Genomic DNA, 23,901 nt, shown 5'->3' on the forward strand with positions numbered 1-23,901 from the left:
GTTTATCTTCCTTGGTTGAATGCCATTACTGTAAGTCACTCTGGGTAAGAGTGTCTGCTAAATGACCAAAATGTATATGTGAAAATGAACATACCAAAATGAACTGCAAAGCACATTGGGTATTATTACCTTGTAATAATAAGGTACCTTGTTTCGGGGTGGAGCTCATTGGAATAATACTTAGCATGCTTTGCAATTGTCCATTTTTACATATACGTTTATATTTAGTTCATTTAGCAGACGCTCTTATCACACCATAGTGCCATGAGACGTATGATACCAATGCAGGGTGAAAGGGGGCAACAAAATTGTGAACCGCTATAAAAAATATATAGAAAAGTATTTAGTAAATACAATTTATAGCTCTCGAAAGTATCTTATTACAAAATACATTGGAGTGTAGTTCAACCCACTGTAATACAAATGACAAAATACTCAGAAGTAATTAAAGTACATATTTCAAATACTTGTAACAGAGCTACTGCCCATCTGGGACCTTAACCCTAACCTTAACCATAACCTCTAACCCTAACCCCTAGCCTCGCTAACATTAGCCACTTAGCTAACGTTAGCCACAACAAATTGGAATTCGTAACATATAGTACGGATTAGAATTCGTAAGATAACATACAAATTGTAACAGATCATACGAATTGTAATTCATAACATATAATACGAAATGGATTATGGACATCCACAAATGAATACATACCAAATGTGACGTATCATACTGATTTAGTTTCACAGATTTTCGTTTGATATATTACGTCAACCGATGAGTCCAGATTGGATTTATATAGCCAACTTCTCAGCTGCCTAGGACATCCCAGATTTCGACCGGTCGGGGAGAGCTCAAAGCGCACAGGATTTGACAGATGTTCGAATCGGATAAACTGCACCGCAAAGAGAGAATTGTGCAGCATTTCGGATTTACATAGTGGTAGCCTATATGCGACAAAATGTCTGGACAAAAGAGTGCGAATCCGTGTAATAAATTCCAAGCGAACATTTTTTATAAAAGTAAATGTCAGAACTGCTTCAAGTCTCGGGAGCTGCATCTTCCAACTGATCATGGTAAGGACCAGGTAAGTGAACAAACATATTTATGTTTTATTAGTTTTAATACTTTGGCTATTACTCTTCTGAATGTTGATGACAGGGATGACAGATGGGCATGCACTCAATGTTATATCAGACAGAGACATTCCTTCATATTGTGTCAGGTATCACGTTCATTTATGAAATTTATGAAACGCAATAGCCTAACATATCTGTTGTAGAAAATGCATGAGTCAAATATTTGTCACCACACACCTCCCACACTGTTGTAAAGAGACCGTTGACAGCCCAACTGTCAGCACTCAGCATGCCATAGGTGTCAACAGGTTATTATTCTTTTAGAAAACATATACACCATTGCTATCTGATTCTTTTGTGCTCATCTCTGTGTGCCTTGTAAATTTAGAGCCATTGGTCAATGAACCTCAGCTAAGCTCCTGTTTTAAAGCATCTGACTCAGGTGTGAAGGTTAAGTATAAAGTATCCAAGTCTGTTGGAAGTTTTGAGGAAAGAATTATCTCATGTTGAGAGGCACTCATAAAACAAGAAACAAAACTCTCTGACAAAGAGTTGCGCAAGTTGAGTAACTGGCAGAGAGTCAGAACATTCCAGTCTTTGGGGACATCTCAAAAAGAGCACAAAGAGCAGTTTATCTTCTCTTTTCCATGTCAACAAGACTATCCCTGCCTCTTATTTATGGCCTATTGCATGGACATACTTAATTTGTTCACACACTTTGTAAATGCAGCATATTAAGTATGATTAGATTAAGTAGGTCCATGCAATAAAAACACTGAATCACGAACTGGCTAATCCTACAAAGGACATTCCCTAAAAAGATAGGATTGTTATTCCTTTGTCATTCAAAACATGAATCAACGAATATTGATGCTCCCTGCCATAAAAAGCCAAGATCCATAGGATGGCATAGAAAAACGATTTCATTAGATAGAACCTTCACAGGTCAAGACCCAACTCATTTCTCCTTGCGTTCCCATGCTTGACAGGCCAAACCCATCTATGGAGGCTGGCTCTGCTTGGCTGCTGAGGGGACAGACTTTGACAATCCAATTCAGAGGTCAAGGGTAAGAGAATGACAAATAACTATCTAGTCTTGGACTATGGTTGTACAGAAATGTATCATTAGTACTAGCTTATATTCTGATAGACCTGCAAGTTATTCAATATTTGTAGGCATTATTGCATCATTATCCATAACAACTCTATCTCTAAATGGCAGAAATGGCAGCGACGATTCTTCATCCTGTATGAACATGGCAGCATGAGCTTTGCACTGGATGAGTTGGTAAGAAATTCGGTATTTGAACACACACACACACACACACACACACACACACACACACACACACACACACACACACACACACACACACACACACACACACACACACACCAAAAAGCTAAGCAAACCAGATCATCCAACATTAATAGAGGTTAACTACAGTATATTGTCCTGATGTATGTTTTAATGTTTTATGAGAGGATTCACTATGCATCTTTTTGCCAGATGTTGTGTGTGGTACCAGAGCAGATGATTTGGGATTAATCTGTCCTCTAATGCCACATCCCCCTCTCCCACTGATCTTCTGAAATCTCCTCCTCTGCTCTCTTTCATGTCACTCTATATAGCCTGTATTAAAACTCAGTTGCAATGGGTAATGTCTTGTTCATGATGGCCTTTAACCCTCCAAAATATCCTTATATATATTTTTTGATATTTCTAGATGGTGTAAAAAAAGATACCATGATTAGCATCATAATCTCTGCCAGAATTTCCAGTCAGACAAAATTATTGACATTGTGTATCATTCCTTTAGACAAGCACTCTGCCACAAGGAACAGTGAACATGAATCTGTGTACAGCGGTGATTGACGCAGAGCCTAAGACAGGTCAGAGGAACGCTTTGTGCATCATCACACCTGAACAGGAGTTCTTTATCCGGGGGGAGAACAAGGAGATCATCAATGGGTCAGTGATGCTTCTTTGATATTACAGTATGATATGATATCACTCCTGACTTAACTTCTCTGATATTACAGTATGATATGATATCACCCCTGACTTAACTTCTCTGATATTACAGTATGATATGATATCACTCCTGACTTAACTTCTCTCATATTACAGTATGATATGATATCACTCCTGACTTAACTTCTCTGATATTACAGTATGATATGACATCACTCCTGACTTAACTTCTCTGATATTACAGTATGATATGATATCACTCCTGACTTAACTTCTCTGATATTACAGTATGATATGATATCACTCCTGACTTAACTTCTCTGATATTACAGTATGATATGATATCACTCCTGACTTAACTTCTCTGATATTACAGTATGATATGATATCACTCCTGACTTAACTTCTCTGATATTACAGTATGATATGACATCACTCCTGACGTAACTTCTCTGATATTACAGTATGATATGATATCACTCCTGACTTAACTTCTCTGACATTACAGTATGATATGACATCACTCCTGACTTAACTTCTCTGATATTACAGTATGATATGACATCACTCCTGACTTAACTTCTCTGATATTACAGTATGATATGATATCACTCCTGACTTAACTTCTCTGATATTACAGTATGATATGATATCACTCCTGACTTAACTTCTCTGATATTACAGTATGATATGATATCACTCCTGACTTAACGTCTCTGATATTACAGTATGATATGATATCACTCCTGACTTAACGTCTCTGATATTACAGTATGATATATCACTCCTGACTTAACTTCTCTGATATTACAGTATGATATGATATCACTCCTGACTTAACGTCTCTGATATTACAGTATGATATGATATCACTCCTGACTTAACGCCTCTGATATTACAGTATGATATGATATCACTCCTGACTTAACTTCTCTGATATTACAGTATGATATGATATCACTCCTGACTTAACGTCTCTGATATTACAGTATTATATGATATCACTCCTGATTTATCATTTCTGTAAATTCTTGTCTTTAATGGACAATATTTTGAATCCCTGTCATGTCCGTGTTGTTTTCCTTTTACCAGCTGGAGTGAACAACTAGTTGTTTACCCACGGACCTATAAGCAGAATCAGAATAAGAAACGTAAAGTAGAACCCACTACTTCCCAGGTGACAACTTCTTCTTCTCATAACATTGTAACCAAGATGCCTGGTCACCAGTGGCCTAAATACATGTTTGGAAATATTGCAGAAATATATGTCAACTGCTGTATATGTCAATGATGTGTTATGCCTTTACACATTATGATAATGAAAACATTGTGTTCATCAGGAGCCCAGCCCAGCAAAGATGGCTGCCACTGAGCCCAGTTTCTCAGTCATGAAAAGTGGTGACCCTCGCTCCAGCCTGTGGCAGGGAGAGCGGCCCAGTGGGGGTCCGGATGTGGCTCCTGTCTGGACAGTGACAGATACTGATCCCCTGGGCCTGGACGAGACCTCTGCAGGTGTGGAGGAAAGAAACCAGCCAACACACATACACACACACTCAGACAGGCTTTGAAGTCTGTCAGACATTCACAGCCATTTCCTGCCCTCTAACACTGTCCTAACGTCCTGCAGGTGGTCATGCATACAGGATGAGAAAGTTGGCCTTTATTAGTGGACAGATTCATTACCAGTGTAGTAGTAGTGTTATTGAAAGACTGTAGAAAAGGATGCAGGGCTCATGGTAAACAATAATCTCTAATATATTTCACAGACACAACTAAGATTAATTATGCGAGCAGAGCAGACATTTCTCTTAAAAGCGGTCATGTGATGAACGGTAAGTGCACACTAACTATGTGGAGGCAGACTTATTGGTGTGTCTGGGCCTAGGTTATAACGGAGAGCAGGATCAACTCCTGTAGTGCAGAATGTGCCTGTAGGGGACTTCATTAGGCTGATGTAGATTACAGATTTTACAGCTGCTTTCCCATGGCCTGGGAGCAGATGAAAAGGAAAACAAACTGGAGGCATCTCTTTAATGAGCTGTGGTCTGTTAGGTGCAACTTTATAGTGACACTATGTAGGGGTGTCCCTCAAATGTCTACTATGGTCAAGCGTGACACTTCCTTAGATGGGAGACATTATAGTAACTATCTGACCAGATTCCTCATATAGCAAGTCTTAGAAGTTTTATTTTTCAGAACAGGATTCTCATAAAAATCTTGCCACTGTCCTGCTTTTTGTGTTTCGGTCCAAAAGCAATGACCTAAAGTATCATGCAAAACATAGACCTAACCTGTGCAGTCACAGTCTGAAAACAACCCTCTTAATTTAATAACTCTTCTCAGGTCATGATCTCCACTACCTCCCTTCAGCCTCCAGTGACTCCCTGACCTTTGACAGTAGTCTGCGGCTCTCCAACGGCTCCTGTATCAGTAGCTCTGTGAGTTCCCTGGACTCTGTGGCTAGCGAGGGGACTGACACCAGCAGCAACAGCCAGCCCACAGAGCCTACGCCATACAGAGACCACCCACCTGCCAACAAGAACAACAGGGCAGAGAGAAGGTGAGAATCATGGAGAATACATGTTATCAGTTGCGTCTGATATTGGGAGATCTATAATGAATGGACATTAGTTACAATTTTATTTATTTGGTTTTGTATTTGTTGTGTGTTGTCATGAAATTGCTAACAGGCATATAACGGGTTTGGCATGGGCTAGGACCAAATGTGCTAGCAATTAGCACTAAAGGACAGCAGATGCCTCCCTGTTTCTCTCTGTATAAAATGGTACACACATTACACACAGCCCAACAGCACATCAAAGATCCATATTCTTCCATTAGGGAGGTAACGGTTTTTAAATTTAGCTTATAGAAGCACTCCCAGTTTGTTCCTTAACTAACAACATATACAGTATTTGGGCTACGTGACGGGAATACCTCCTTGGTCTGTGTGTTTCATTCATTGCCTTCTAAGGACAGACAGAATCCTTGCCCTGAATAAGGCCTCGAAATTCCTAAAGGATTGTGTAATTAGATATTTTGAAGGAATTCTATTTCTGAGTTTCTCACAAACTGCCAGTCATCAGAAAGTAGGAGAAATGTCAAGGCAAGACATTACACTGACTGAAGGCACAGTATTATGTTTGTGCCAACTCATACAGATACATACATGCCTCAACAAGAATGTACCATCCCTTTTATAACAGGACAGATGCTACACCCACAGTTTATTAAAGATAGTATTCACTTTTGTGGTTATACAGTTGAAGACAGAAGTTTACATACACCTTAGCCAAATACATTTAAACTCAGTTTTTTACAATTCCTGACATGTAAACAGAGTAAAAATTCCATGTCTTAGGTCAGTTAGGATCACCACTTTATTTTAAGAATGTGAAATGTCAGAATAATAGTAGAGAGAATAATTTATTTCAGCTTTTATTTATTTCATCACATTCCCAGTGGGTCAGAGGTTTACATACACTCAATTAGTAGTTGGTAGAATTGTCTGTAAATTGTTTAACAGGGGTCAAACGTTTCTGGTAGCCTTCCACAAGCTTTCCACAATAAGTTGGGTGAATTTTGACTCATTCCTCCTGACAGAGCTGGTGTAACTGAGTCAGGTTTGTAGGCCTCCTTGCTCACACACGCTTTTTAAGTTCTGCCCACAAATTTTCTATAGGATTGAGGTCAGGGCTTTGTGATGGCCACTCCAATACCTTGACTTTGTTGTCCTTAAGCCATTTTGCCACATTTTTGGAAGTATGCTTGGGGTCATTGTCCATTTGGAAGACCCATTTGCGACCAAGCTTTAACTTCCTGACTGATGTCTTGAGATGTTGCTTCAATATATCCACATCATTTTCTTTCCTCATGATTTTGTGAAGTGCACCAGTCCCTCCTGCAGCAAAGCACCCCCACAACATGATGCTGCCACCCCCGTCCTTCACGGTTGGGAAGGTGTTCTTGCAAGCCTCCCCCTTTTTCCTCCAAACATAACGATGGTCATTATGGCCAAACAGTTCTATTTTTGTTTCATCAGACCAGAGGACATTTCTCCAAAAAGTACAATCTTTGTCCCCATGTGCAGTTGCAAACCATAATCTGGCTTTTTTTATGGCGGTTTTGGAGCAGTGGCTTCTTCCTTGCTGAGCGGCCTTTCGGGTTACGTCGATATAGGACTCGTTTTACTGTGGATATAGATACTTTTGTACCTGTTTCCTCCAGCATCTTCACAAAGTCCTTTGCTGTTGTTCTGGGATTGATTTACACTTTTCGCACCAAAGTACGTTCATCTCTAGGAGACAAAACGCGTCTCCTTCCTGAGCGGTATGACAGCTGCGTGGTCCCATGATGTTTATACTTGCGTACTATTGTTTGTACTGATGAACGTGGTACCTTCAGGTGTTTGGAAATTGCTCCCAAGGATGAACCAGACTTGTGGAGGTCTACAATTTCTTTTCTGAGGTCTTGGCTGATTTCTTTTGATTTTCCCATGATGTCAAGCAAAGCGGAACTGAGTTTGAAGGTAGGCCTTGAAATACATCCACAAATACACCTCCAATTGACTCAAATTATGTCAAATAGCCTATCAGAAGCTTCTAAAGCCATGACATCATTTAGGGAATTTTCCAAGCTGTTTAAAGACACAGTCAACTTAGTGTATGTAAACTTCTGACCCACTGGAATTGTGATACAGTGAAATAATCTGTCTGTAAACAATTGTTGGAAAAATTACTTGTGTCATGCTGAAAGTAGATGTCCAAACCGACTTGACAAAACTATAGTTTGATAACAAGAAATTTGTGGAATGTTTGAAAAACGAGTTTTAATGACTCCAACCTAAGTGTATGTAAACGTACGACTTCAACTGTATATACAAACTCTCTATCGGATTCTTCTAGGGAATTCCATCTATGTAATATCTGCTCTCTTTCTAAACAAAACATGACACTGGAGGTGAGGATGTCACTTGAAATTCCAATTCAACAGTAGCACTAGATGGATGTAGGTGACATGGATGTCCTCAGTCTAGGCCCGGCTTGGGGGTACAGAATAAGTGGTGGTGACATTATTCAGCTGTCATCCTGAAGTTGTTCCTGCAGGAAGTGATGTCACAGCCCACCTGTGAGGGGCCATGGAGAACACCATGGCTGTTTGTTGAATGACAGACTTGATTTTCCTGCTTTTCAGCTGCTACAATGAGCCAGGGAAGGCTGGGAGGAGTGCTGTGGGAGAGGACCTGGGTCAGGCTGGATCCAGGAAGGGCAGGAGTGAAGCTCGCAGCAACCAGAGAGAGGTATTAGTCACACCGTCCCAGTATCTTTACATTGCAGTCAGTCCTCCCACTCCCGGTAAGGCTTGTCACATTCCTCCACTATAACACCATCACTTGAACCACACCTCATAATCCAAAGAGTAGCCATAGCTACTCACCAGGACGGCCCAAGACAAGCATTGCCCTTTCGGCAGACCCCTTTAGGACAGTGTCCAATGAATAGTGTTTCCACATCTACACATATAGATTGGTATTTTACACACCATTGATGGAATCTGTCATTATTAAGGTAACGTACACGTGTACACCGCACAGCTGTTCCCGCTGGTTCTCCATTGGACTTGTTTGGACATGACTCATAAGACCAGGTGTTGGAGAGGCAAAGACGTCACCTCAAACGGTTCGGCTCTGGCCTGATTGCATGGTGTGTAAGGCTCATGGACAGGGATGAAGCGCTACTCTTACATTCCACACTGTCAGGTGTGTGTGTGCCATGTGTGTCAATATATGTGTGTTTAGTTCCATACCGAAATGCAGGAGTTTGGCATGACTAAGTCAGCCTCCCATCGGCCGTGTTGAGGCATGTGTTAGTGTGTGAGTAAGACAGGGAGAAGAAGGTGAATAATTCAGGACTGTTGTGTTCTCTAACTTAGCTGGTTTTAATGCTCTGACAGGGCTCCGTCTGCACTTCATGTTGTGTGTTGTAATCTCAGAATGGCATTCCTCTTAGACACATTTTCCATTTACCTAAACATGGATACTATGTAATTAGGGATCTGCCTGTAAGACCCAGACAAACCTCTGCTAACTCATAACAGTGATGGTATCTTACAGTACAATGACCCAGCTGTTGTATCTGTAGGGAGCTGTAGTATATGTAGGGAGCTGTTGTATCTGTAGGGAGCTGTTGTATCTGTAGGGAGCTGTAGTATCTGTAGGGAGCTGTTGTATCTGTAGGGAGCTGTAGTATCTGTAGGGAGCTGTTGTATCTGTAGGGAGCTGTTGTATCTGTAGGGAGCTGTTGTATCTGTAGGGAGCTGTTGTATCTGTAGGGAGCTGTTGTATCTGTAGGGAGCTGTAGTATCTGTAGGGAGCTGTAGTATCTGTAGGGAGCTGTTGTATCTGTAGGGACCTGTAGTATCTGTAGGGACCTGTTGTATCTGTAGGGAGCTGTAGTATCTGTAGGGACCTGTTGTATCTGTAGGGAGCTGTTGTATCTGTAGGGAGCTGTAGTATCTGTAGGGACCTGTTGTATCTGTAGGGAGCTGTAGTATCTGTAGGGACCTGTTGTATCTGTAGGGAGCTGTTGTATCTGTAGGTAGCTGTTGTATCTGTAGGAAGCTGTTGTGTCTGTAGGGAGCTGTTGTGTCTGTAGAGAGCTGTTGTATCTGTAGGGAGCTGTTGTATCTGTAGGGAGCTGTAGTATCTGTAGGGAGCTGTAGTATCTGTAGGGAGCTGTTGTATCTGTAGGGAGCTGTTGTATCTGTAGGGAGCTGTAGTATCTGTAGGGAGCTGTAGTATCTGTAGGGACCTGCTGTATCTGTAGGGAGCTGTAGTATCTGTAGGGACCTGTTGTATCTGTAGGGAGCTGTTGTATCTGTAGGGAGCTGTTGTATCTGTAGGGAGCTGTTGTATCTGTAGGGAGCTGTTGTATCTGTAGGGAGCTGTTGTGTCTGTAGGGAGCTGTTGTGTCTGTAGGGAGCTGTTGTATCTGTAGGGAGCTGTTGTATCTGTAGGGAGCTGTTGTATCTGTAGGGAGCTGTAGTATATGTAGGGAGTTGTTGTATCTGTAGGGAGCTGTTGTATCTGTAGGGAGCTGTTGTATCTGTAGGGAGCTGTTGTATCTGTAGGGAGCTGTTGTGTCTGTAGGGAGCTGTTGTATCTGTAGGGAGCTGTTGTATCTGTAGGGAGCTGTTGTATCTGTAGGGAGCTGTAGTATCTGTAGGGAGCTGTTGTATCTGTAGGGACCTGTTGTATCTGTAGGGAGCTGTTGTGTCTGTAGGGACCTGTTGTATCTGTAGGGAGCTGTTGTATCTGTAGGGAGCTGTAGTATCTGTAGGGAGCTGTAGTATCTGTAGGGAGCTGTTGTGTCTGTAGGGAGCTGTTGTATCTGTAGGGAGCTGTTGTATCTGTAGGGAGCTGTTGTATCTGTAGGGAGCTGTTGTATCTGTAGGGAGCTGTAGTATCTGTAGGGAGCTGTTGTATCTGTAGGGAGCTGTTGTATCTGTAGGGACCTGTAGTATCTGTAGGGAGCTGTTGTATCTGAAGGGAGCTGTTGTATCTGTAGGGAGCTGTTGTATCTGTAGGGAGCTGTTGTATCTGTAGGGAGCTGTTGTATCTGTAGGGAGCTGTTGTATCTGTAGGGAGCTGTAGTATCTGTAGGGAGCTGTTGTATCTGTAGGGAGCTGTTGTATCTGTAGGGAGCTGTAGTATCTGTAGGGAGCTATAGTATCTGTAGGGAGCTGTAGTATCTGTAGGGAGCTGTAGTATCTGTAGGGACCTGTTGTATCTGTAGGGAGCTGTTGTATCTGTAGGGAGCTGTTGTATCTGTAGGGAGCTGTTGTATCTGTAGGGAGCTGTAGTATCTGTAGGGAGCTGTTGTATCTGTAGGGACCTGTTGTATCTGTAGGGAGCTGTTGTATCTGTAGGGAGCTGTTGTATCTGTAGGGAGCTGTTGTATCTGTAGGGAGCTGTTGTATCTGTAGGGAGCTGTTGTATCTGTAGGGAGCTGTTGTATCTGTAGGGAGCTGTTGTATCTGTAGGGAGCTGTTGTATCTGTAGGGAGCTGTTGTATCTGTAGGGAGCTGTTGTATCTGTAGGGAGCTGTTGTATCTGTAGGGAGCTGTTGTATCTGTAGGGAGCTGTTGTATCTGTAGGGAGCTGTTGTATCTGTAGGGAGCTGTTGTATCTGTAGGGAGCTGTTGTATCTGTAGGGAGCTGTTGTATCTGTAGGGAGCTGTAGTATCTGTAGGGAGCTGTTGTATCTGTAGGGAGCTGTAGGTATCTGTAGGGAGCTGTTGTATCTGTAGGGAGCTGTTGTATCTGTAGGGAGCTGTTGTATCTGTAGGGAGCTGTTGTATCTGTAGGGAGCTGTTGTATCTGTAGGGAGCTGTTGTATCTGTAGGGAGCTGTTGTATCTGTAGGGAGCTGTTGTATCTGTAGGGAGCTGTTGTATCTGTAGGGAGCTGTTGTATCTGTAGGGAGGGAGCTGTTGTATCTGTAGGGAGCTGTTGTATCTGTAGGGAGCTGTTGTATCTGTAGGGAGCTGTTGTATCTGTAGGGAGCTGTAGTATCTGTAGGGAGCTGTAGTATCTGTAGGGAGCTGTTGTATCTGTAGGGAGCTGTTGTATCTGTAGGAAGCTGTTGTATCTGTAGGGACCTGTAGTATCTGTAGGGAGCTGTTGTATCTGTAGGGAGCTGTAGTATCTGTAGAGAGCTGTTGTATCTGTAGGGACCTGTTGTATCTGTAGGGAGCTGTTGTATCTGTAGGGAGCTGTTGTATCTGTAGGGAGCTGTTGTATCTGTAGGGAGCTGTTGTATCTGTAGGGAGCTGTTGTATCTGTAGGGACCTGTTGTATCTGTAGGGAGCTGTAGTATCTGTAAGGACCTGTTGTATGTGTAGGGATCTGTTGTATCTGTAGGGACCTGTTGTATCTGTAGGGAGCTGTTGTATCTGTAGGGAGCTGTAGTATCTGTAGGGACCTGTTGTATCTGTAGGGAGCTGTAGTATCTGTAGGGAGCTGTTGTATCTGTAGGAAGCTGCTGTTGGTCATGTGTTTGAGGCTGGGAGGCACTATCACTGTACAGTATCTCCTGAGTCAAGTGCACATCTGTTTGTGAAATGACAGTCACCATGTTCTCAGACTGGCTTCTGTGATTAAGGTAGTGACTAAAGTATCAGTCTGTCTACTCCTGACAACAACAAATACATGACCAGCATTTAGGATTAACACTACAGTATAGAACACATGTACAGTCCATACTGGTACACAGTATGCACGCTGTACTATATGTAGAAAACATACTGCTGATGTCACAGGAAGCTGCTGAGGGGAGGACGTCTCATAATAATGTCTAGAATGGAGTGAATGGAATGGTATTGAACACATGGTTCCCATGTGTTCGATGTGTTCGATACCATTCCATTTATTCCGTTCCAGCCAGTACTATGAGCCCGTCCTCCTCAATTAAGGTGCAACTGGCTGCTTGTAGTGATTTTTCACAGACTACGGCTGGTGTACTGTATATCTTTCTGTTTATATTATGAGATACTGTATGAACTGTTGAACCCAGTAATATGATTTAGTTAAACACATCATACACAGTATGGCCATCCCATGGGGTCAAAGGTTTAACGTTAATCTCTGATTAAATCCATCTGTAGGATTTTTCTCTTAAATTCCTGCCCGACAGAACATAGTATCCCATGTGATCATTTATGTTCCTCCAGTTCCAGTAGTTTTTTTTGTGGGGGGGGGGGGGTATTGGAGTGAGAGGTCAAATGCCTGTTCACAGTTCACTCTGTCCCCCAGGCTCAGATTCCCCAGATAGTCCCACTTCCCCTTTCCCATCCTATCCTATTGGAAGACAGCAACTGTCCAGAATGGTCCGTGTTTGTTGAAGATGACAGGAGGCTAGTTCACACTGCTGGCGGGAGCAGAGTGTTCTCTCCCTCATGTTACTGTTATGTGTCCTTGGATCTTTTTCTATGCAAATAGCTGGGCACAGACGAAGAATGTTCTGGATTTACTGAAGTGGTCGTTTTTCCTTTTTTTTTATTACGTAAGAGTTAAAAGAATGAGGCTTTTGAAGGCTCAAGTAAATGAGAAAATAATCTTGTTTCATATGGTGCCGCTGTCTCTAGTTTCATTTAGCGGTGGCTAATCTAGATTTAAAGGGACTCACTGATGTGTTTTTAGAGCTATTTAGTTAGCCAGGATGAAACCCAATATAAGGTAGGTAACAGTCAGGGATGTGGGAATCTTGTCAAGACAGAGATTTGGGACTTTTAACATCCCTGGGCTTGTGAGACTGGATGCCAGGGGCCATCAGGAATAATACAGCCTCCAAAGTCTTTTCATACACTCCCCAGCCAAGCCCAGTCACCAGAGTGGAACTCATTCTTAATGTGAGTAAGGTTTAATAGCCCCTGTATAGAGAGCACTTCCTCTCTCCTGCTGTGTCCCAAAATAATCCTTACATCTCGCAACACTGCCTGCCAGAGACCTGCCAGAGACCTGCCAGAGACCTGCCATGACTTGTGGGTTCTCTGCTTGATACAATGCACACGTCCAAGCTGTCTCAGTCATGATAGAGTAAAGGGAAACGACATAATCTTGTTTTTTATTTGCAACAAGCTTACAGTAATACAGGACATGATCACATTTGCTAATCCATCTTACACCTTCTACATTGTTACTTCAGTAATTGATAGTGTCCTGTTGTTACGCCCAGAAACTGCAGTCGTGTGGAGATCTAAGCCCAGGTCAACTCACCGTCCCTCCTCCTCAGAGAAGAGCTAAGTCACTGGACCGCAGGACTTCGGAGTCTGTCATGACTGTGAGTGCTTGTTACTTTTGGAATTTCTGTGCACTGAAAGCATGGGGTCAAGTTGTAAAACGTCAGAAAACTGTCACAGTTCAAACAAGGATGCTCTCATAATTTAAACAAGTATAAATGAAAGCCCCAGGTGGATTGACGATTTACTTTTATGTTGAAGTGTCTGAAAACAACTGTATGACCGTGCCTCTTTGACCTCCTGACTAACTTACTGTCTTATCTTCCTTACAGCCTGATTTGCTGAACTTCAAGAAAGGGTGGATGATGAAACTGGATAAGGAGGATCAGGTATAGGAATGGACAGATCAAGAATGTCTTTTATTTTCGTCACTGAACACCTTCCCACATTTCTACCCCAAAGGCGCATGGATCCTGAATGTGTGCATGTACATTTAGTGATGTTAAAGGTGCTGTGGGTCCTTGCTATGAAGGTGAAGCCTGACAGTTCAAATGTATTATGTAGCTTTCTGTATCTACTATCCATTATAATGTCTGTCTGCTCCCCTCTAGTGGAGGAAATGCTGGTTTGTGCTGTCAGCTGACAGTCTGAGGTACTACAAGGATTCCTTCGCAGAGGAGGCAAGTTCTTGTGCATTTTCATTTTTACTGAATGCTGTACACACAGATATGTGATTTTGTGAGGACAGGGAAACATGTTTTTGTTATTTTTCACCCCAAGTCTTGAATTGATGTTTGTCATCTTCTCTTGTTAGAACTCAGATCTAGAGGGGGAGATTGACTTGACCAAGTGTCATAATGTCTCAGAGTACCAGGTCCAGAGGAACTACGGCTTTCAGATCCATGTAAGACTAAATCTATACCTACAAAAATGTAAATCAACAGATGAATGTTGATCCATTCTATACATACAGTAAGTCTCATATACTCAATCAAAATAATATTCCTAATGTCTTCCCTCAGACCCAGAAGTGTGTCTTTACTCTGTCAGCCATGACTGCAGGGATACGGAGAAACTGGATCCAGGCCCTCATGAAGAATGTCCATCCATCTAACGCTCCTGATGTAGCCAGGTAAATGGCGTCTGTAATACCAGCCTCACTACTACATAGTAATACATTAGTAGACTACCACCATTCTATAGTAGTGATGGGAAGGTCTCTGCCTTTGTTTAGGCAGAATGCCTCGTTTCCTCAGTCAGTAAGTATTTGTGTTATTCTGTTGTGATTGTAAAGCAGCTTGCCAGTCCATCGCATCCCTTGCAGCCCAACAGAGTCCCTGCCCCTCCCTAAGCCAGACGTGACCCAGGACTCCTCCCCCTCCTCCGAGGTCCCTACAGAGACAGTCCAGGGGCCCAAACAGAGCCACATCCATGAGAGGAGACGTGAAGGGCGCTCCAAGACCTTTGACTGGACTGAGTTCAGCCCTATGGCCCTGCTAGCCTCTGAGCAGGAGGTGCAGCAGGAAACAAAGGAGCCTCTTCGGATGGAGGTAGGGGATCTGGAGAGGAAGAGGAGGCGAGAGGAGAGGAGGAGGAGGTATGACAGCATGCTAGGCTTCCTTGTGGGCTGGGAGATGGACTGTGACAGAGGAGGTATCAGTCCCAGGTCACCCAGGACTCACCAGAAGGTGCAAAGGGAGATTGAACAGTGCTGGCAGCAGGTGGAAAGGACTGCCTTTAGACAGGAGAAGACTGTTCCATTGTACACTGAGTCCCAGGGCAAGGATAAAGAGGATATGGGGATTCTACTGGAGACCTACCACAGGAGGGTGAGTCTGTGTGTCTCAAAATGATTCCTAACAGGAACAATGTTAACGTTATGAGGTGCTTTCTCTGCTGCTGGTTGGCTTAACAGTGGACTTACTGTATCTCTGTGTCGTGTGATTAAAGGTAGAGGAGTTGAAGGGCCAGTTGGCAAAGTCAGACCATCGCAGGCTTGAGCTGAAGGCTCAGTTGAGCACTGCATTAGGATGCCAGCATCATGCCTCCCTGCCGGTAAGGCAAAATATATCTTAGCCTATACATAGTATGGATATGCTCTGTAGTTCCATCTATAATACTTCCACTTTGCAGCAATGACAACTACCTAATTATAGACAATTGTCTTGCCTCCTCCTGTAAGCTTGAGGCCCCAATGTGCCCAGAAGATGATCTTCCCTCTTTGAAAAGCCTGACTGACATGTACAGGGAGACCAGAGAGCTCCTCCAGCAACAGGAGCTGAAGAGACAGAACATACAGGAGCAGCTCCAGGAGCAGCTTGGCCTGTCCCTGTCATCAGCCCCTCTGGAGAAACACCGCTCCCCTGGAACTCACCCATCACCACCACCCAGCATCTGGCTGCATGACACCGAGGGAAACCTCCAGGAGCTGGAGGATCTGTTCCCTGACTGCCCTATATCAGTAAACACACCTGTCATGTCACCAACCTCAGACACAGAACTCTCATCTGACTCTGTGCCTCAGAATGGAAGTGAGAACAGAGGGCAAAACTTGGGCAGTGAAACTAGCTCTCAGACACAGTTTGAAAATGGAAGCCATCAACAGACATCGATTCCAGAATCACACACAAAAAGTTGTGCATGGAGCCCAGATTCACTGAGCATGGAGGAAACTCAGGAAAGAGCCAACAGCGTGAGAATAGACAACCTACTATGCTGTGAGACAACCAGGCCCACAGAGGAGTACGTAGACCCAGATCAGGCCATCGTGATGAGGAGACTATCCCAGGAGGTAGAGCTGCTCAGCAGCCAGAACGAGGCCCTCAACCAGCACAACCAGGAGATGCTCAACCAGCTGACAGAGGCAGACAGAGAGATAGAGAGACTGAATGCAGAGCTTATCGCTCAGTACAGTGGGCCTCAGTTCCTCCGTGAGGCAGAGCAGCACAGCCAGACCAAAGTGGAAGGCCTGGAGAAGGAGCTGCGCAGGAGAGATGAGCAGCTCCAGGAGGCCCAGTCCCTACTAGCCTCAATGGACCAGCGTCTGAAGGAGACAGAGGTACAGCTGCAGCTCAGGGAGGACACTTTCAAAGACCTGGGCTTCCCAGCAGAAGAGGATGATGATGATGATGATGAAGAGGAGGAAGCTGGGGAAGAGAATATCAACACACACCACCTTGGAGAGAAGGAGCGGGAACACCTTCAACAGTGTCTGCAGGCCATGGAGGCCAAGCAATTAGAACTAGAGAGACAGCTCCAGCACACAGAACAGACCTGCAGGGAGCTGCAGGCCCACAACACACAACTCAGAGAGGCTGAGAGGTTGTACAGCCAGAGAGCCATGGAGGCAGAGGCTGACATTGTAAGGATTAATGAGGAAGTAGAGAAGGAATGGACGGTAGAGAAAGAAAGTGGATTGAGGTGTAGCAGTGAAGGCAAATGGCAGGAGGAGGTAATATTGGATTCAGGTGAAGAAAGGGTTCAGCAAGTGGTGGAAGGGATAAGGTTGATGTCCAGAACCTTAGGGAGAGTAGCGCAGGTGATTGACAGGTCAGATATGGATGTGGTAAAGATGCCATTAGATAGAAAGTGTGTGGAGGTGAACCAGACAGTGGTCAGGCAGCTTCAGTTAGAGGAGGAGTTTTGGGGAAGGCTGTTGAACAGTTTGAAGGTCAACCCATCCCAGTCCAATGAGGATAAACTCACAGATGTGATTCTAAGTCAGATTTTAGAACACATGGTAGTGGAAAAGCAGACGCTCCTCCTAGCTCATAGTCTTTTCTCTCATAATAAGAAAGATTTAAACATAAACACTGGAGGCCTGGACAGGATGAATGGATGCAGGTCTTTGAGAGACCTGGACATCATTGGAAACATAGCAGGTGAATCAGGTTCAGAAATGAAAGAGGAAGATGATGATGAGAGGATATGGAATGTGTACAACCAGCATAATGACACCGATGACTTCATAAGCCGACATTTCACAGAGATCACACAGGAGAGAATTTTCCTGCTCAACCAAATCGCCTCCTCAGTCGGAGCCTCGGCCAATGACGAGCTCCAGTCCCTGGCACAAAGACTTTGTCATTTCCACAATGTAAATGAGCCCCGGTTAGCTTCCATACACTGCACCGCCATGGAAGCCTTCTCATCCTATCGTCTCAGTAGGCTTAACACTCTACACAAGAGCCAATTTCAAGAGACTCAACAGGGACTGCTCATTGCTTCTTCTCCTTTGATGTGCAGCAGATGTGCTGGGCTGCTGAGTGAAAACCAGCAGCTTGGGGCCAGACTGTCAGTCCTGGAGAGACAGGGGAGTTCCTCAGTGGAATTAGGGTTGACCCCCCTGAGGCAGGGAGAACACATAGACTCACAGCAAACAGCCACACAGCTACTAGACACTGCAAGTGAGCAGAAGACAGAGACGCCTGCAATGAATGCTGCAGGTAAAATGGAGGTGGAAAGCCCAAACCAGGGAGTGACTGCAGTAGAGGAAGTGTGCAGGGTTAGGTGTGCAGAAGTGGTGGAGGGTGACTTCCTGACCAACAGCATTGAGAGTCCAATGATAAAGGTAGAGAGTAGGGTAGATGAGGTAGAGAGTAGGGTAGATGAGGTAGAGATTAGGGTAGATGAGGTAGAGAGTAGGGTAGATGAGGTAGAGAGTAGGGTAGATGAGGTAGAGAAAGGAATCCAGGAAGTTGATACTGATAAGGATGTAGAGGAGAGGAGCACTACTGAACCCCATGAAGAAGCAAACACTCTGGGGGCGGAGGAGCTGGAGATTGTGTTATCATCACTGAGAGGTCGTGTGAAGGATCTGGAGGAGCAGCTGTCTGTCATGGCCAACATTAAAGCAGAGCATGATGGGAGAATGGCATCTCTCCAGCTGAAACATAAGGAGGACATAGAAAAGCTAAAGGTAGGACAACTCCCATAATAACAATTGTCGATAATCATCAATGGAATTTTTGGTAGTTCCTGAATTCACTAGAATTAAGATGTAATGAACCAACCCCAGGGAGTAGTGACCATTATAACAATGGATCTGTGGATGAATCACCTAACAGTCCACTGCATCTGTGTTTGCCCCTGCAGGCCACATATGAGCATGGATTTGTCACCATGGAGGAGTCCCAGCAGAGGATCGTGGGGGAACTGCAGCACAGACATCAGCAGGACCTGCAGCGCCTGCAGTTAGACACAGACAGACTGCTGGAGGAGGAGACGGCTGCTACTATCACAGGTGAGGGGGGACAGTGTGTGTGTCTGTGTGTATGTTTAAAGGTTAAACGTTTTTAGGATATTTACAGTATGTGTGAAGGCAGAGTTTCTCAGAATATTGATAAGCTCACGTTCCCATGCCACTCTAATGGAGTGAACATATCCCCTTTTATTGTGGCATTAGCAATTGAAGCAATGAAGAACGCTCACTGTGCCGAACTCAAGAGAGAGATACAGAGGGCATGCCATGAAAACAACAATGCAGGAGACATGAACCTTGGAGAAATATGCAGGCAACACAGGTAAATGTACTACCTGTTGATCTATGTGGTTGTAAATCGTCAAGGAAAGCACATGGCCGGGTAGTACACTGGATTGGCTGACAAACACTGAGTTTTGGACTGATAATCTGCATACTCCCTGTCCTTGGCTCTGTATCTGTCTGTCTGTATAACACACAGTGCACCTTGTGTCTAGTCTTGGCCGTGGTTTTCAGCTCTCAGGATCATGTGTGTGTGTGTGTGTGTGTGTGTGTGTGTGTGTGTGTGTGTGTGTGTGTGTGTGTGTGTGTGTGTGTGTGTGTGTGTGTGTGTGTGTGTGTGTGTGTGTGTGTGTGTGTGTAGTGAGGAGCTGGCCTCCTGTCACAGGGAGCTGGAGGTGTTGTCCCAGCAGTACTCTCTAAAGTGTCTGGAGAGCTCCCACCTGAGCCAGGCCCTGGAGGCAGAGAGACAGGCTCTGTGTCAGTGTCAGCAGGAGAACCAGGACCTCAGAACTCGCAACCAGGTCAGTCACATTATGACCATGGCTTCCCTGTGGCTCAGTTGGCAGGGCATGGTGTTTGCAATGCCAGGGTTGTGGGTTCAATTCCCATGGGGGGCCAGTACGAAAAAAAAAAAAATGTATGAAATGTATTCACTACTGTAAGTTGCTCTGGATAAGAGCGTCTGCTAAATTGCTAATATGTATGTACCATCACAAGTGTTTCTGCTCCAAGCCATCTAAATCTGCTGCCGGGTCCTCTGTCTTAACACACATAGTAGAATGCATAACGCATACTTTTATAAACTTCATATCAGACTGTTACAACACTCTGCAACAAAACCTTGAGGGTCCCTTACATTTCCCTTAGTATTTCCCAATTCTGTCTTCGTCATCAGATACAAAGTAGCGGTGTTAGTAATGATGAAGCTGGTTGTCTTTCCAGGAGCTGAGTGGCCATCTAGCTGCAGAGATCACCAGACTTTGCTCTCTGGCCAAGCAGAACACCTTCCCTCTTAGTCAGGAGAGAGATGTGTATGAGCTGGAGGTAAGTCTTCAGTAGTACTTCACTGCACAATAGCTATGTTGCTTAAGTATAACAAAAAATTGTTGGATATAATCTTTATCTAGCCCAGTCAAGTAAAGTTTGATGTAAAGGTAAACTGTATCTGCCTTTGACTGGTAATGCCACTAGATGTCACCCTTAGCAACATGACCAACTTACAGCCTCTAAAACATATGACATACTCATGTGCTGTACATTCTGTGCTGATCTATGGCACCTTGGTCCTCTGGTGTTGTACCTGTGTCTGGTGTTGTACCTGTGTCTGGTGTTGTACCTGTGTCTGGTGTTGTACCTGTGTCTGGTGTTGTACCTGTGTCTGGTGTTGTACCTGTGTCTGGTGTTGTACCTGTGTCTGGTGTTATACCTGTGTCTGAGGAATCAACTGTGATTCTGTCTGACTGTTAGATCTCCCTGCGTGTGAAGGAGTCAGAGGTGCAGTGCCTCAAGCAGAAGATCACCTCGCTCAAGGATGAACTCCAGACAGCCCACAGGGTGAGATCACAGCACAGCACACACTGGCAGAATAACAATAGCCTTTGTCTGTATAAATGTATGACGAGTAGACATAAGATGGACAACACTATTGTCCTGCTATTATCATGTATTACTGTACAAATATTAGCATGGGTCATACTCTATTTAACCTGGTAATAGTGCCTGTTTATAGCCTAATCCCTGTCCCCCCAGGATAAGAGGTATGCAACAGAGACGTACAAGGACATCTACACAGAGCTAAGCATCATGAGGGCCAAGGCAGAGAGAGACCTGGGACAGCTCAGGGAGAACCTGAGGTTGGCCCACAAAGCACTAGGAGAGCTCTCACCTGCAGTGGACACAGATAATAATGGTATACATGACATTATGCTGGTGGCCCGGCCTTCAGGGATTCAGAGATGAAACACTGATGTGAAAACGACAAGGTGTTGAGTGCTGCCACTCTGAGGCCAAAACCTGCATGACAGCCAAGTCTCGCTGGATGTTTCCCCACCCACGTCTGGTTTTGGCAGCATCACTAGTCTGTATCTATAGATGTCATTCATTGCGTAATACAGACAATTTTTGAATAACCTCCTTCTGTTATGTATAATATTGGGTATATCTGAATCCTCTGACTATCATCTGTGCAGTTTGCTGTAGCATGTCACTTAGTCCTTTAGATTTTGAAAAACCTGTGACGTTCTGTCCATTTCTTACATAAATGAAAGAAAGAGGCTCTTATTAGAGGTCATATTGTAGAGTGGTGCAGCATAACCCTATAGAGATCTCCTTTGGATACACATATATACTAAATATCTGAAACATCTGTTTTGCCCTTTCATGGGCCTTTACAGTGTCTCTTAGGGGTGTGGTTGTCCGATATTCTTCCTCATACATGTGATTTGACCTCGCAATACTGGAGCCAACTAGTTGGTTTTAATCCTTATACTGGAGGCAACTAATGGTTTTAATCCTTATACTGGAGGCAATTAATGGTTTTAATCCTTATACTGGAGGCAATTAATGGTTTTAATCCTTATACTGGAGGCAACTAATGGTTTTAATCCTTATACTGGAGCCAACTAGTTGGTTTTAATCCTTATACTGGAGGCAACTAATGGTTTTAATCCTTATACTGGAGGCAATTAATGGTTTTAATCCTTATACTGGAGGCAATTAATGGTTTTAATCCTTATACTGGAGGCAACTAATGGTTTTAATCCTTATACTGGAGGCAATTAATGGTTTTAATCCTTATACTGGAGCCAACTAGTTGGTTTTAATCCTTATACTGGAGGCAACTAATGGTTTTAATCCTTATACTGGAGGCAATTAATGGTTTTAATCCTTATACTGGAGGCAATTAATGGTTTTAATCCTTATACTGGAGGCAACTAATGGTTTTAATCCTTATACTGGAGCCAACTAGTTGGTTTTAATCCTTATACTGGAGGCAACTAATGGTTTTAATCCTTATACTGGAGGCAATTAATGGTTTTAATCCTTATACTGGAGGCAATTAATGGTTTTAATCCTTATACTGGAGGCAATTAATGGTTTTAATCCTTATACTGGAGGCAACTAATGGTTTTAACCATTATACTGGAGGCAACTAATGGTTTTAATCCTTATACTGGAGGCAATTAATGGTTTTAATTCTTATACTGGAGGCAACTAATGGTTTTAATCCTTATACTGGAGGCAACTAATGGTTTTAATCCTTATACTGGAGGCAATTAATGGTTTTAATCCTTATACTGGAGGCAACTAATGGTTTTAATCCTTATACTGGAGGCAACTAATGGTTTTAATCCTTATACTGGAGGCAATTAATGGTTTTAATCCTTATACTGGAGGCAATTAATGGTTTTAATCCTTATACTGGAGGCAATTAATGGTTTTAATCCTTATACTGGAGGCAATTAATGGTTTTAGTCCTTATACTGGAGGCAATTAATGGTTTTAATCCTTATACTGGAGCCAACTAATGGTTTTAATCCTTATACTGGAGGCAATTAATGGTTTTAATCCTTATACTGGAGGCAACTAATGGTTTTAATCCTTATACTGGAGGCAACTAATGGTTTTAATCCGTATACTGGAGGCAACTAATGGTTTTCATCCTTATATTGGAGGCAACTAGTTGGGTTTCATCCTTCTTTCATCCATTATATACTCCCTAGTTCTGTTAGACAGAATAATAGAACAGACTGTCCTGGTAATGTAGCCAACATTTTGTGCATGGCTGCATCTTGTGAATAATCTTCTACAAGTTCAATGAATGGTGTAATGTTCTTATATTTTCTGCATGTCTGCTAAATGTAGGAGTGACAGCAGAAAAAATACTATGTCATGGCAGTATTAGAAAAGCTGTTGGTGATTCTTTATGTGGCCTGACAGTAATCACTTTTGAAACACAAGCTTTACCATTATGACTTAATAGTCATGATGCTGGATCTGATTTCTGATATCTGTTTCTTTCTCCGTAGAGTGTCAAGGAAGATAACCGCAGTTGAACAACAGGACACAACGCACAACATGGATTGTTCATCGGTCTATCCATGTTTACACCATTTAGCACTTAGAGATCCAAAGTTATATTGTCAAACATTTTATGTCCTATCTACCGTTTCTGTACTACAGAATTTTAAAATCGCATTATTTGAGGATTCTGTATTTTTACATCATTGTATCTAAACGCACATTTTGTAGACGTTATCCTTTCCCGATTAACATTTATCTCAAGACGTTTGTAAAATGTGTAAAATTATTACACTGCTATGTCCAATCCAGTTATTGAACGGGGATATTTCTAAAGACAACTCAAATTAAGTTTGCTTTTCTTACCTGTGAAATACATGAAAAAGTATGTATGTACCGTCTGAGTCTATAATGTAAAAGTATTATTTGTTTGTGTGTGGGTGGTTTTATTTGTATGCGTTTAACATTTTGATGTTCTTTATTCATGTCAAGTAATCTAATGATAAATTAAATGGATTTATTTTAAATAATTGTGTGACCTTTTATCAGTCTGCTACTGAATAATCATCACATAATCAAATCATCAGAGGACAGGGAAATATACAAAATAT

The 23,901-nt window shown here is 43.1% G+C and overlaps 1 protein-coding gene across 4 annotated transcripts; it reads left to right on the forward strand.

The window, feature by feature from the left end:
- Positions 1-811: 811 nt before the first annotated feature.
- Positions 812-23,817, forward strand: LOC115202827 (myosin phosphatase Rho-interacting protein). Of its 4 annotated transcripts, none has more exons than XM_029766892.1 (23): positions 812-1,085; positions 2,067-2,144; positions 2,300-2,365; positions 2,898-3,049; positions 4,145-4,229; positions 4,393-4,564; positions 5,396-5,612; positions 8,246-8,351; positions 13,785-13,889; positions 14,121-14,177; positions 14,400-14,468; positions 14,603-14,692; positions 14,811-14,920; positions 15,086-15,617; positions 15,739-15,843; positions 15,971-18,706; positions 18,883-19,030; positions 19,193-19,310; positions 19,632-19,791; positions 20,213-20,314; positions 20,738-20,824; positions 21,020-21,179; positions 23,299-23,817. In XM_029766892.1, exons 1-23 carry the CDS (start codon positions 960-962, stop codon positions 23,313-23,315), a joined length of 5,598 nt encoding a protein of 1,865 aa, XP_029622752.1. In that variant the 5' UTR covers positions 812-959; the 3' UTR covers positions 23,316-23,817. The 4 variants fall into 4 exon arrangements, with proteins under 4 accessions (XP_029622752.1, XP_029622761.1, XP_029622743.1 ...); XM_029766901.1 differs by having other exon boundaries at positions 15,113-15,617; XM_029766883.1 differs by having other exon boundaries at positions 813-1,085; positions 15,083-15,617.
- The last annotated feature ends 84 nt before the right edge of the window (positions 23,818-23,901 follow it).

This window comes from Salmo trutta, chromosome 1, assembly GCF_901001165.1.
Source record: "Salmo trutta chromosome 1, fSalTru1.1, whole genome shotgun sequence".
Lineage (NCBI taxonomy): Eukaryota > Metazoa > Chordata > Actinopteri > Salmoniformes > Salmonidae > Salmo > Salmo trutta.

Coding starts and splice junctions, on each gene's coding strand:
- LOC115202827 (XM_029766883.1), top strand. CDS start 960: ATGTCTGGACAAAAGAGTGCGAATCCGTGTAATAAATTCCAAGCGAAC. Junction 15,618..15,738: donor TGGAGACCTACCACAGGAGG/GTGAGTCTGTGT, acceptor GTGTGATTAAAG/GTAGAGGAGTTGAAGGGCCA. Junction 19,031..19,192: donor GACGGCTGCTACTATCACAG/GTGAGGGGGGAC, acceptor TTGTGGCATTAG/CAATTGAAGCAATGAAGAAC.